The sequence below is a fragment of the Trachymyrmex cornetzi genome, unplaced genomic scaffold, assembly GCF_001594075.2.
Source record: "Trachymyrmex cornetzi isolate Tcor2-1 unplaced genomic scaffold, Tcor1.1 scaffold26, whole genome shotgun sequence".
In the NCBI taxonomy this organism is placed as follows: domain Eukaryota; kingdom Metazoa; phylum Arthropoda; class Insecta; order Hymenoptera; family Formicidae; genus Trachymyrmex; species Trachymyrmex cornetzi.
In genome coordinates, this window is record NW_017297270.1 from 1,233,329 (window position 1) to 1,248,622 (window position 15,294).

At 29.0% G+C, this 15,294-nt stretch overlaps 1 protein-coding gene across 2 annotated transcripts in view; it reads right to left on the minus strand.

The window, feature by feature from the left end:
* Nucleotides 1-4,760: 4,760 nt before the first annotated feature.
* The window catches only part of LOC108761714 (putative fatty acyl-CoA reductase CG5065), a 19,734-nt gene continuing 9,200 nt past the window's right edge, over nt 4,761-15,294 (minus strand). For both annotated transcript variants that reach the window (XM_018508411.1, XM_018508412.1), the window contains exons 2-7: nt 11,329-11,528; nt 6,709-6,948; nt 6,080-6,344; nt 5,478-5,780; nt 5,187-5,394; nt 4,761-5,091 (exon numbers count right to left, since the gene is read on the minus strand). In XM_018508411.1, coding sequence (XP_018363913.1) covers nt 4,791-5,091; nt 5,187-5,394; nt 5,478-5,780; nt 6,080-6,344; nt 6,709-6,948; nt 11,329-11,528 — 1,517 coding nt within the window. In that variant the 3' untranslated portion in view covers nt 4,761-4,790. The remainder of the gene's footprint in view (nt 5,092-5,186; nt 5,395-5,477; nt 5,781-6,079; nt 6,345-6,708; nt 6,949-11,328; nt 11,529-15,294) is intronic.

Below are 15,294 nucleotides of genomic sequence, written 5' to 3' on the forward strand. Positions count from 1 at the left end.
TATACATAGCTAATTTGGCATTTGGAAAGAAGAACGAGCTAAATTGTCGGGAATTATCATCTTGGAATTTGCGTTACTTATGTAATTTAGATTTATATTTTATATTGATAAGGACCAAAATTGAAGGGTCGAAACGTTTATTTGATTTATTTTGTTACATTTACACGAGAATAAAGAGTTTTTTGTGCATCCGAACAGCTGATGTAGGCTCTGATGGGCTTTTTTATATTTTTCACTGATAGATTCTTTCGAACCTCATATATATTTTATATATTTATTTTACAAATAAATCAGATAAATCGATTATTACAAGAGAAAAACATAATTGCATTTAAAAAAAAGTAATATACATTACACACACACACACACACACACACACACACACACACACACAACATACATACACACACATACGCCGCGCACACACATGCACACACGGAATTGTATAGCACTTTTTGAATGGTGTATTATTACGTAATTGGTTGTGTTTCAAGATTATTATTTCAGGATTACGTTTACATAGAATATTTACGTATTGTTTACGTTAAGTTTACATGAATCTTTTTCATTATAATACAAATAATATAAAATATGTAAATTATTATAAACTAGGTTTATAATAAATTATTATAAACTAATATTCCAGTAAACAAGATTGAATTAAAATGAATTGGAATTTTAATTTATTTGAATTCATCCGAATATGTACTTTAATAACATTCATGGTCCATTTATTTTTTTTTAGATTTAATTGGATTGAAAATTGTATTTCCTATTCACAATGTATTTAAAGAATTAAATTTTTTTTATGTAGAAAGGTATATAGAAATATGCTTCGTGCAATTCCTATAAATGAATAAAAGTACATTAGGATTGAAAAGGATTCATTTCAATCGCAAATGCATACTTCTAAAAATTTGAATCCAATTCAAATTTTTCAATCTATTCTTTTATATTTACTAGAGTAGAGATTAATTTGAAATAATTAATGTTTAGAATTGTTAACATATCTGATTTTAATACTGATAAATAAAAATATGTAAGCAGGTTAAAAGTAGTCTATAATATAAAGTTTAGTCTAACGTAACAATAAAGAACATAATCTTCGATCTTCGATGATTCATAGATTGTTTACATGTTATAGACATATAATTTACATTGTAAATTTATATGTAAATGTATATTTATGCGCGTAAACAAACAGAAAGCTACTATGAATCTTACATCATATCGTAGCTTTTTTAACATGCATAAAATCTGTAATGATACCGACACTATCGTTGAGAGTTATAGAATAAGGATCATCGGTTGATAACAGATTGATTTATTCTATTTCTGCCGCTCATCTATGTTGAACTGTACAAGAGTATGTAAAAAATTACTAGATTTCTGCTATCATTTTGCTTATTATTATATTTTATTGACAGTATTTCTTTCAATATTTTGCTAATATTCTGCCAATGGCATCTCAAGTAACAGAATGATTTTTAATTAAAAGATAATATACTAAAATATAGACATCACTTTGCTATTTGAGATTATATTACGCCACTTCTCTTCTGTATCATGTAAATCCGTAGTTTTTATGACAAAATTTGTAGCAAACATTTTGCAGAACTTGTTCTTGACAGACTAATGCCCATTTCCACCAATGTAGATTAACTTTTAATCTCGGTTCAACTTACTCTTCGTCTTTTTCTAACCTTTAGAACTAGAAAAACACAAGGAGTTAGTTGAACCGAGATTAAAGTTAATTTGCGTTGGTGGAAACGGGCATTAACTGTCTGTCGTGACAACGACAAATGTAGCTTCTGTTGAGCGTTACTACCTTGTTGCCTATATAAAGTCTTATTACATTTTAATTATTTCAATTACCTGCAACGTAATTGGAAAATAACTTAAGAACCAACTTAATTATAAAATGCGTATGCACTTGTGTATTACGTATGCGTATCCCAGATAGCATAGAATATTTATGATAAGTATTCATAAATATTTATTACTATTAATTTTTTTAAATATATAAATGTTTTATACACATATTTTATATAAGATTTATTTGAAGTATTACTAAAATATAAACTAATTAAGACTACAAAAATATTTGAAAAATATTTTGACAAATATTTTTTTGTAAATATTTTATAAATGTTATGTGCTGTCTGGGATATACTTTTGTGCTTTCAAAATATCAAAAACCTGTTATGCTTACTTAAAAACAGGCTGAATTAATTATTACATTTCGATGTTAGTCACTTATTGAGGTATCTGTTTCAAAATATTTCGATAAATTTGCATTAAGACATATCAAAATGCAAACTTAACGATCATTAAGATTAATATAAAGTATATACTAGTCGTTAAGATTTCTTTATTAAAGTATTCTATAATTGTGAGTTATTATTATTATTATTATTATTATTGCATTAAGATATTTATACCCAGTGAGAAATGACTGTTAATCCGATATCGAATCTATGTCAAATCAATATCGAAATCATCAATTCGATTCGAGGTTGAATTAATGATCATTTCTCACTGATATTAACACAAACACACACACACACACACATTAGGATATAATAAAATATAATAAAGTTTCAAATGTTGGCACATTTCTTTGTCGATAAATCTTACATGAATTGTATATAGATCGATGTCATATCGTTATTCATGTAACGTACATTATCAACATAAGATAAAATCAACTAGACATAAATGTGCAGAAAGATACTAACTCCATGGATAATTTTTCGAACAAAAATGTTCACAGCTATTTTATATAGATAAAGTTTATGTGGATAAACGTCAGAATTCTTTACAACTATATTTCTATATAAGTTTTTAGAAAACTTTTCAGATTTTCTGTACGAATTGGAATGTCTTAATGACACCTTTAACATCAATAAGACGTCATTAAGACCTTGCTAATTAGGTCTGAAATATTCTAAGATTTCTCATTTTATATATAATACATATATTGAAACAAATTTAAAAAGATTTAAAGTATTTTTTCAAAAATTTTTATAAATTTAAAATATGAGAAATTTTTAGAAATATTATGAGAGTGAGAATTTTTGGTAAATGTTAAGAAAAGGGGAGCCACCTCCGATGACCTTGACCTTGACATATGTTGTCAAGGTCGTGACCCTGAGTGACCTCCATCGGAGGTGGCTCCACTTTTCTTAATATTTACCGAATTTTTTCTCCAGGAACATTTTGTAATATAAATATCAACAGACAGAAAGAAATTAATTTTTTTTACCATAATTATGTCTAGTTATACATATCAAGTACAATCATCCTTAAGCCTTTATGGTTTAAACTATTACTCTCAAAATGTGCGAATATCAAGTTTGATCGACTAATCTAATATGACTCAAGAATTTTTATTACTTGGAAGAATTTATAAAGATTTTTCTGTATATCAATTCTCAGTCAATTTAATTAGCTATTATGTTTTTAAAAAATATTATATTTGTAATACGATGTTTACTGGATTGTTTCTATTTCTATACATTTATTGCCTTTTTGACAGCACATTGACTTATATCTTTTATGTATTGTTAATTGTGTTTCTGACGCTGACGTGAACACATGTCTAACGACTTTCCTAAGATGAATTTTTTAAAAGAAATTTTATAACAGAATGAGAGAACCATTTCTAAAAACCGGTGAGTTGATTAATGTCAATCTTTTTGTACAATAGAATACATGTTTTTGTAATTATTTAATTTTGCCATTTAGTACGTAACAATTTTGATATTGGGTATGAAGAGCTGTTCTCACATTCTAATGAGGAACCACTCGAGGTTTTAAGAAATTGTACTTGCATTCTTCTGTTTTATTAAGAATAATTAGATACACATTTTTATATTGATTGCGAATTATTGATTTTTAAAGTTTATTTTGTATTATCCCGAAGATGGTTGCAAATGACAACCGAAATATTGATTTTTTAGAATGTATGAATTAAAGGAGGAAAAAAATTTTGTATAATTAGACACAAATAACGGTGTTCTAGCTCTTATTTGCCTGTATTTATATTAAGGAGTTTGCTCACCTTAATAGAAATGTCACGACTTGCATAAAAGTTCAATATTACATTCTTAGCAGCATAACACATTCACAGTTAAAATTTGAAGGAAATTGTCTACATAGGTTGAAAAAAAGAAATCTAAAGCTAAAGATCGTGATTTTTATGTATGTTCTTATGAGTAAGAATAAGACAGATATATAGCCATGATGATTATTACGTTGTAATTTTATAAATAATGCTACCATCTGAATAAAAAACTTTTCATTATAAACTTTATATATCAATAAATAGTTGGTAAAAGCACGATTAATGTTCGCTGCACGATTTCTGTGTGACAACCAATAATAGATAAAAAAACTATTGCTGTCTTTTGTCAAAAGTGTTGGATTTCATTTGTTTCATTCTTTGTCTCATGATTTTGTCTCATTCTTTTCTATGCATAAATAGAGGAGTCGCTTCCCTTTTACCGCATGCCTCTCGCAAAAAGCGAGCAAACTCTTTAATAATAAAAATTCAAATGTTTGAAAAATTGTACAAGATGCAATATTGAATATATTATATCGAGTCCAGAGTATCAATCATGTAATATTTTCTTCAAGGAAAACGTGAAAAGTAAAAATTTTTATATATATGTACATATGTATATATACACATACATACAAAAATTTTTACTTTTACGTTTTTATTCTAGGAAAAAAATTACATAATTAACCTCCATACTGCAAAGAGTTAAACAGTATACTATACACACTTATTTACTTGACTGAATTAACATCGCTACGAGAGGCTTAGCGGAGATCGTCCAGGTATACATTATCCAAACAAGGAAAATTCCAAATATTAATTTTAGCAAACAATCAGCGAAATATAAATATGTAAAGATTCTTCTCGCTCGTGGCAATGTCGAAGGATCATCCTTTAGGCAATATTGTCTCGTACCTAAAATGTATTTTAATATATATTCATTCCAATGGATAACTTTCGTGTCCATGAAAAATATCTCTTTATCAGATGGACATAATCGATGCTGCAAATCGCGCAGATTGTCATTGCTGTAATTAAATTCATATATCAGAATATAAAATATAGATTATTAATTAGTTTATCAAATTGATACGTTATTTAAAAAAGAAATTCAACTTTTTACCGAAAGATCCACTGCTTCATAGTGTAATATTGAAGCAAATCTAATCCGGCATTTACTCTATTTTGTACTCGCACCAGGAAGGGCTTATTTCCAGTCACAATAAGTAGACTGTCTAACAGATAGGCGGGTATAGTTTGAAAGAATATGACGGCAAGCCAGTGTAAAACTCTGGAGGAGGTCATTCTTCCACCGGGATACCATAGCGGTTCTAAAACAAATATTGCATGTTAGATATATATTACATAATTTTTTGTGCAATATTGTTATGAGCAGCGTTGTAATATTTTTTACGAGAAAAGGGGTTCTCGAATGCGTGTTTCTTCCCGAGCTCTAAAGCATCACCCCAAGAAATCGGATTCTCTTGATTCGCTGTGGCGTTTAAAAATATCGGCTTGGTAGATTTCTCCGTCCCGACCTGCCAAGCCAGAGCTATCGTTGCGTTTATAGCCATATCGCAGGGAATTATATCGCTCATGTAATCCGCGTTGCAGAGCATAGATCGTATCACTCCTTTACCCGCGCCGATCATTAATCCAGTCGGGCCGTTCATATTGTCCACCCAGCCAGGCACGGGCTCTTTGTAAGATGCTATCACTAAAATCAGATTATTGTCAACATTTTATTAATATATAAATGAGACGTGGACAATTCCAATAAGAAAAAATAAATTAAAAGTATAGAATAAATCTTTTCATTCAAAGGTTAATTTCTTCTGAAAAAATTGAATGTAAAAGTAGCTCGTAAAATTGATTTCTGGAAGAGGAGAATTAGTACATGTATGATTCGTTATTTGCTTTTTATATTTTGTTATATTTTCAACTTATTTCTTATACATATAGAATCACTTTCTTTACCAATGATTGAAAATCATTTTAAGGAAAGAAATTTTTTACCTATCGACGGTCGTATGATTCCTACAGGTAGTCCACATCTCGACACGAAATCTTCGTTAAGTGCTTTGCTGTAGGCGTACGTGTTTGGTTGCTCGCCCAATAATTTGAATCTCATTGCTTCCAGGGCATCATCCGTCATCGTATTGACCATGTGAATAACGGTTTCTGGTGAGATTTTAGTTTGATAAGCACGTTCCTCTAACACCGACTCGCCACATTGGCAAAAAGACGTCGAAATGTAAATAAACGCCTCGAGTAAAGACAGCTGAAAGACAAATTATACTTTGTTTACTATTCTCTTACTTTGTTACAAGTAAAAAACGGTACAGTATATGTCAATTAATATTGTGTAATAATAGTATAATTGTAATTGTAATAGTCTAAAATAGTATAATGTTAATTATATATCTAAAAATAATTGTGTGTATATATAATAATATCAATACAGCAATGTTGATACTATCATAAAATTTTATGTTTATATGTGTTTTATATTAGTGTTTATATCAGTCAATTTCTATTTCGATCATTATAAAATCTAAACTAATGTGCATATAATAAAATTGATATGTATACTGATATTTTTTGCATCACTCTTCATTCTTGATCAGTATGGCGGATATTCTTACCTGTTTTACTAACGTTACGACGTTTACAGTGCTTATGGTGTTGAACATAATGGCTGTTTTCAATGACATGTCGAATCTGACATTAGCGGCCATGTGAAAGACAACGGAAACATTATTCATGAGGCGTTCCTTATCCGCAATAGATAGAGCGAGTTCTTCGACAGTTACATCACTATGTATAACTATCAATTTCATCAGACGTTCCGGGTACTTTTCTCTGAGAATTCTAAATGGCTCTTGCTGCAAATACAATTTCCATTCAATGAATGAAATTTTTTTATTTGTTTGAGATAATTTATGCTTCACGATAAATTATGTTCGATTAATTCATAACTGTTAATCAACGCGATTAGTATGGACAAGTTGGTAAGATACATATTCATAATTGATTGAATTAATGGAGTGGTTTTGAGATTAATTTAATTTTCATTTTGATAATTAAACACGTACACAATTATTGTCCTGACATCAGATAATTCAACTAAAAAGTACTATTGTTTAAATTTTTTCTAAATAAAGTATTCCAAAAAGGATTCGAATGAGAAAAGTCAAAAATGACTATCGATTTCGCATAATTCAAGGATACGAGTTCTTACCAAACTCTCTTCTTTACATTTCAATGACGGTTACTTGAAAAATGACGAAATATTTGACAATTTCTTACGATCGATGTCGAGGTGATGTACGACGATTCATTTCAATTTATACTATCAGTAGAGGAGAAGACCCAGCAAACACAAAATTATATGTAACGTATATGTAGTTGTAATTTCCCACTCAACAATGTAACTGTAATATAACACATATATTGGGTGGGAAATTAACACCCCAGTATCCGAAAAATAAGAATTTTAGGTTCGGCAATAACTACACGAATCTATTTCTATCTATTTGAATTCCTTGGGAAATTGAAGTACGTATAACTTAAACTATAGATTAATAGAGCTACAATCAATTTATGGAATAATTATTTTGATTTGATGTGAAAACCTTGAAAAAAAAGACTGTTAGCAATTAGCACGTTTAAGGAGCCACATTAGCAAAATACCATGCTATTGTTTATTTTGCACAGCTCAAAACTTATACAGCCAAATAAAATGTTAAATAACAAACAACATATTCAAATATACATATAGTCGTGTGATACACGCTCAAGTTTAAGAAGAATAAAGTATATGTGTAAATGTTAAAAAATGTTAACCTTAAAAACATTTCGAAATATGCTTGAAAGTAAAAATGCGTTATAAGTGCTGGCTATTGTGTATTGATATATTAGCATCATGGTGTAACAGCGAGTTACTGAACAAAAAATTCTATGAGTAATCACTAGAATTTGCCATTTAATAGCGGAGATATTAAGAAGGATCATTACTTCTACACTGGCCATAATATCACCTTTTTCTTTACATAGAGTGGCGTGTATGTGCGTACGAAATATTTTTAATTATCTCATTGAAACTATACTTGTGGAGTAATGGTTTTGCAATTGTGTAAGTAAGTTTTGTACTTCGTGGGAATTCCGTTAGATGTGGCATCGCAAGTCGGAATTAGACGGAGGTGCGCGGGCGCGCGCACACGCACACACACCAGTTTGTGAAATGATCAATAACGAATAACTGATTGTTGAGCATAAAGTGAAAGTTGAACTGTTTTTGCAAAAATATATAATGTGTTAGAGATTCGGAGATGTTTTCGTTTACACTTTACAGCGTATTGTGCTGTACGTTATTTGAAGATTTGTGTCGAATAATCAAAGGGCATGCGTCCAAGAGGTAAAACAATAGTCATACTGAACACATTATCTATTAGCGACAATTTTCCAAACTTTAAGATAATTATCTTTATATCAGTTCCGCATCAATTTTATTAAAAATAAATGTGTTGTATGTAAAATAAGTGGTATAATTTTTCTTGCGCCACACTGTAGTATAATTACGTATCACTCAATATTTCTTCGCTCAATTTTTATTCTGTTTAAATTAATTTTATAGAAATCTAAAGGAGGTGGAAAATCTTGTGTATTGTATCTTATCTTTGCGAAGGACATAAATAAAGATATACATGTAATAACAACTAAGAGACCTTCAGGATCGAAGTATATTCGCTGCTTCACAGCTCACGCGAGAAGTTGACGCGTTTACATTACTGCTGTACAGTAACATTCCTCGATTACCACATGTAAGCTGGTAACATAAATACCTTTCGTTATATTCTATGTAATCGACGGATCCATTAAAGTTTAGAGAAGCGATTGCGTTTAACGTTTGCGGCGTGCAGCGTGTCGCAATCGCTAAACCTTCAGTGCACTTTAAATCGCCATTAAAGAGACGATAAGTAGCTTACGAAAGCTAAAATCTGCGAAGAGAGTCATTAGAATTATAATAAATCTCTTTCACGAGAATAATCACGACGATGTGATCAGAAAATGTGTGTTACGTATCCGTGTTGCCTCACCTTTCTCAGCCGAAGCTATTTTAACGCGATAAATGTGCATGTGCTCGAAGACGTCGCAGCCCGTTTAATTATCCACCTTAGGCATTAGACACATATATTTGCGCCGAGAGATATCTTCACTTATACCGCGATAATTTTCCCTTTCTCTCCCCTGACCCTAACATCGTATAGACAGATTTTATTTACATACTACGCGCTTATATAAGAAACACTTCAAATCGAGTATTTATTTCTTTCCTCGGAGAGTATTTACATAATATGTATTTGTTTGGAAGACTATTTTCTTAACTACCTTCTGTTATAAATATCTTTCCAGACAGCACATAATATTTATAAAATATTTACAAAATATTTATAAAATTTATTTTAAATATTTTGTAATTATTTTTGTGGCCTTAGATTGCACAGATCATAAATATTTATTATAAATATTATGAAATATTTATTGTAGATATCGTAGTAAATGCTATGGAAGTACTTAATAAGATATTAGAATCCAAGTAGTAAATACTTACTATAAATATTTATTCATATTTATCGTAAATATTACATGAAATATTTAATCTATTATATTTTAATAATATTTCGCATAAAGCATTATATAAAATATGTGTAAAATATTTATATAACATTTAAAAAAAGAATAGTAATAAATATTTATTATGAATATATTCTGTTCTGTTATCAAAGATGCATCATGATAAAATATCGATAAATTTCTCGGATTTTGAATAAGAGATTCATTTCATACATGGGAGATTGAAGTTATGAATAACACACGGAGAAAATTTTATATTTAAAATTACTATAATGTGGTAGTAGCTGCGGTCTTTATGTAAACAATACAACGTAATTTTTACACTTTTTTATAATAAAAATTTTTTATTACAAAATCAAATCTTGTCGAATGAAAATTAGTATTGTAAAGATAAGTAAAAAATATATACCTAGCAAATTTTGTTTGCGTACCATAGTAAAAATTAACTGTTTTCATGTTACAATATGGCTTAACAAAATAATTACTTTATTTATGTGATAAAAATTGTATTACCATAGTAAAAGTTAAGTCGGAATTATATTGTGAGGGTTCATACGAAAATACAAGACATAGTAAAGTGTAATTTAAAATTATATTAAAACTTAATATATAAAATTTTCTCCATGCAGGGGTAAGTAGTGAGCCGGATTCTCACACAGACACCGGCGCTTTGATACAGAGCGTGATTGGTGAAAAATAGGTAAATCGTTTATTCTTTATTCCTAATTCCTTATTCCTTCTATTGTGCGCAGGGCCTAAGTCTTTAAAATTTAAACCATTCGAAAATGGAAAACGTAGTCTATATGAAAATACCGTGTTATATGTGTATGTATTTGTGTATGTGTGTGTATGCATGTGTGCGTGTGTGCGTGTGTGATCAATTATAGTTGATTATTCTTCTTATATTCAACAGTGATTGGTTAATTTCTTATAGCTTAAGACTTAGATAATGGCTTATTGTAGAAAGCTCATTAGACTTGCTCGCAACGAAATTGTGATAGATTTTTCTTTATTTACATTTCCATGTAAATTTTGTTGAACTAGAAAATTGGCCAGACTCCTTATCATAAGAACTCTAGTCAACTGAATGATGTCCAATTGAATTCGTTCATTTCAATTTTCAATTAAACGTCTTTTGATAAAATTTACTTAAATCAATCGTCAATTAAATGATGTTCAATTGAATTCTTCCACTTCAATTGTCAATTGAAGGAATTTTAATTAACTCCGCTTGAATTAATCGTCAATTAAATGATATTCAATTCGCCCATTTCAATTTTCAATTAAATGTCTTTTAATTAACTCCGCTTGAATCAATCGTCAATCGAAAATTTAATTTTAATTGAATTTGCACAAATCAATTGTTAATAGAATGATGTTTAATTGAATTCAATAATTTTGATTGTCAATTAAACGTGTAATTTAATTTAAAAAGTAACTGATTACTTGTAATTTTGTAGAGGACTCATGTCCCATGAACTATCTAGTAATTAATTTATTGCATGTCAATTCTCGCCTCTAATATAGCCAATCTGGCGACTTAAAAAAATCAGAATTTTAAAAATATTATTTCCTCTAATGTTTTGAGATGCTGTCTTATTTTTATTAATTTGTTGCTTGTTACATACCTGTATTAAAAGCTGCAACCTTGTATACGAGTCAAGGCATTTCTTTTTTCTAATTAATAAAAAGATATCTCCAATATCGGGGCAACTTAGCAATAATTTGGCGACTAGAACTTTTCCCATAAATCCAGTACTTCCAGTGACGAGAATGTTTCTATTGGCAAACCATTCGGGTATCGATTTTGTGATCATTTTTGAAAAAACTGAAAAATATAAATGAAATATTTGTTAAGACAAACAGAAAGAAATCTATAAAAATCTGTAATAGGTTATATTCTTTTTTAAACTATGGTGTTTAATAGTAAAAACAAAAAAGAGCATCTAAGATGTAGTAAGATACTTTGCTCAATTGTATTAAGATAAACATACAATTAACGAGCATACAGCCACAACTCAAGATATTATAAGAGAGAAAGTAATGTATTTTAAATTAATACGTTAAATAATAAAATTTGTAGACGTTTCGGTCAATTTTTGACCACCATCATTACAATTGCACATAGATGTTACAATCACTCTAAATATAATTATCTTCTATGTGTTTCTTTAATTCGATGTTAAGATCTCGTTCAGTGCAAGTTAAAATTCGATTATCCATACAAAATTTCATAAGGAATTCAATCGTCTTGGTGCAGAATTATTGTTAGAAATGTTTTTTTATATAGATCGTTGTCTAGCAAACACAGGATTTCCAGATTCTATTTTATAATAAAAAAAAATTTTTTTTTATTATTAAAAAAACTATTGTTATAGATTAAAATTTCTTGTAAATTAATATAATTATAAAACATACCTGTGTTTGTGAACAAAGATCCTCACAATTTTTGTATAATGTACATGTATTTGTGTAAGTATTATAATGATATGATGATAAAGGAATTCTTTTTGACAGAAGATGAGATACTAAGTACACTATGTCAGTCCTTTATACTTGTGTGAGACGGAATTGTAATAGGAAGGGGAATTTGTTAATTAGAGGCAAATATATATATCTAGAAATGTCGACCTGTATCACTTTGTATGGTTACTCCAGAATTTAATCTATTTAATCTATTTATATTGTAATCTCTAAGACTGATCTTCTGAAGTATGACTTCTGTTGTGAATGAAGGATCATTACATTATGCAATCAATGTTGTGATTATAATCAAGTTGGTGATGGAAAATTATAGACATTGTGTTTTCAGGTCTTTTGATATTCGATTTATGTTCCTTTATACGAATGTTAAGCTTCCTTTTAGTCTGCCCAACATATGAAAATTTGCAATCAAGGCAACTTATTTTGTAAACTACATTCGAATGATATGTCTTGATGAAGTCTTGTAAAACAATATTAGCTAAAATAGGAGAAAGAGGAGAACCCATAGGCAAACCAAAGAATTGTTTATAAATTGTGTCATTAAATTTGAAAAAAGTAGAATCCATAATAATTGATATTGCTATTATGAACTTATTAATTGATATTGCAGTATTTTTGCAAATACAGTTCCATCTTCTTTCTATGCTCTTTAATATTAATTCATTCGGAATATTTGTATACATAGACATTATATCAAAGGACACGATTTGGTTATTTTGTTCCAGTTGCATACCATTAACCCAGTCAGAAATGATAATAGAATCGACATCAAATCGATTTAATTCATAGCGCAAGAATCATACGTAACTGGGACTAGATCTTCATTAATACATGTTTTCAGGAAATAAGTTCTTGTCCTTAATTTTAAATTGGTTTTTATAAGTTTCATGCATTCTTTGAGTAGAAGACAAATTTTGAAGCCGAAATATATCCTAATAAATTCAAAGAACAATATCAGAATAAGAGAATTTATCACGCATTTAATGCTCGCGTATAAACAAATTTAAACTTTTTGAAGGTGGTTTAATAAACATACAATTAAGGAGCACCATAACTCTAGATATTACAAGAGAGAAAAAGTGATGTATTTTAAATTAGTATATTAAATAATAAAATTTGTAGACGTTTCGGTCAATTTTTTACTATCATCAGTACAATAGCGTATAGATGTTACAATCACTCTAAATATAATTGTCTTCTACATATTTCTTTAATTCGATGTTAAGCTCTCGTTTAGTGCAAGTTAAAATTCGATCATCTCTATAAAATTTCATAAGAAATTCAATTGTCGATTCAGAATTATTGTTGGAAACCTTTTTTTATATAGATCGTTGTCTGGCACACGTAGGATTTCCAGATTCCATTTTATAATAAGAAAATTGTATATTTATATTATTAAGCCACTTTTTCAAAAAGTTTAAATTTGTATTAAGATAAACGTTCATTTCAATTTTATTAAATATTGAATCTTTAACACGTTGAATGCTATGACCGGCACTTAGTTTGTAGGTAGCACCGTGAGGAGCACCGATGATCGGCAATGTCAAAATTAATGGAAACACATAATTCGAATAAATGTCGATATTTCTAAATTTTTCAATATTACCATCGTTATTACAATAGTGCAAAGAAATTAATGCAGTATAGAATATATAAAAATAGTTTTATTTATATAAAATGTATGCGTAAATATTATTGTATATATGTATCGCATGATAGCAGATTTATGTTGGTGTCTTGAGCAAGTCATGTAATATCAGCGTGGCATTCAACGTGTTAACAATCAACAAATTGTACAACATACTTTTACTTTTGTAATTGATAGAAAAGCTGAACGCATGCAAAATATAATGCAGAGTATTATTTTTCGCTTCATTTACAATATTAATTACTGTCATATGTAATTTTTTGTACAATTAAATTAGAAGAAAACGTGATAATTTCAGAATGAAAATAGAGAAAGGAAGCAAAATAAAAAATAACTAGGAACTACGAAGTTATTGTTTCTAATTTTACAGATTCCAAAAATTATAATTTTTGTTATTTATAGAGGAAGGCCACCGACATCAGCTTAGACAATATTTCTTAAACAAAATCTAAAAATAAAACTTTAGAAATATAAATATAAATTTAGGAAGTATCTTCTATCAAATAATAAGCAGTTTTTATAATACTGTTTGCAATTCTGCAATAATTAACTTGTTCATAAAATAAGCAAAAATAAGCCTCAAAATACAATATAGTCAGTAATGTAACATATTCTTATTTTTTCCTTTCCTACCTACAAGTGTGAATGCATATAAGATTTTTTGTAAGAATTTTTTCTTTTTGATACAAAATATATTTTATTAATTTATATGTATACTTTATATTGTTTTGCAAGATACAAACATGTAACTTACAGTTTCTTCTTTTAAGAGCTTTCCGTAAATATCAGTTCTGATAGGACCATTTGACACTAATAACGTAAGACTATAAAGATTAGCTTATGGTTTGCTTTACTGCTTTACGTTGCATCCTTATTTTAAACTTAAAATTGTATTATAAAAAAAATAAAAAAGAAAAAATATGTATGAAACTTATTTAGGAAACTACAAATATGTAAAACAATGTAATATTATCAATAATATCAGGTATGTAAATATGAAACCGGAATTTACCAATAGATGGCCATAGCTGTCAATGTAATTGCCGTCAGACCGCGTCATTGACGCCATTTCCTTGTTCTGACATCTGACAAAGATTTTCAACTCATACACTTATACAAGTTTCATACAACAGTATAGTTTGTAATAGCGTCGAACATGTCGAATTTTGTGCCTGGAAACTATGATTTGCGGACAGCATTGATTTTCTGTTACCATTTGAAGAAAACTGCTGCAGAATCGCATCGAATGCTTGTCGAAACTTACGGTAAGCATGCTCTTGGTAAATCACAGTGCTTTGAGTGGTTTAAAAAATTCAAAAGTGGCGATTTTACGTGAGAAACGAAGAACATGGAAAACCACCGAAAAAATTTGAAGACAGCGAATTGCAAGCATTGTTGGATGAGGATGACGCTCAAACTCAACAACAACTCGCGGATTAATTGAATGTGACACGAGAAGCCG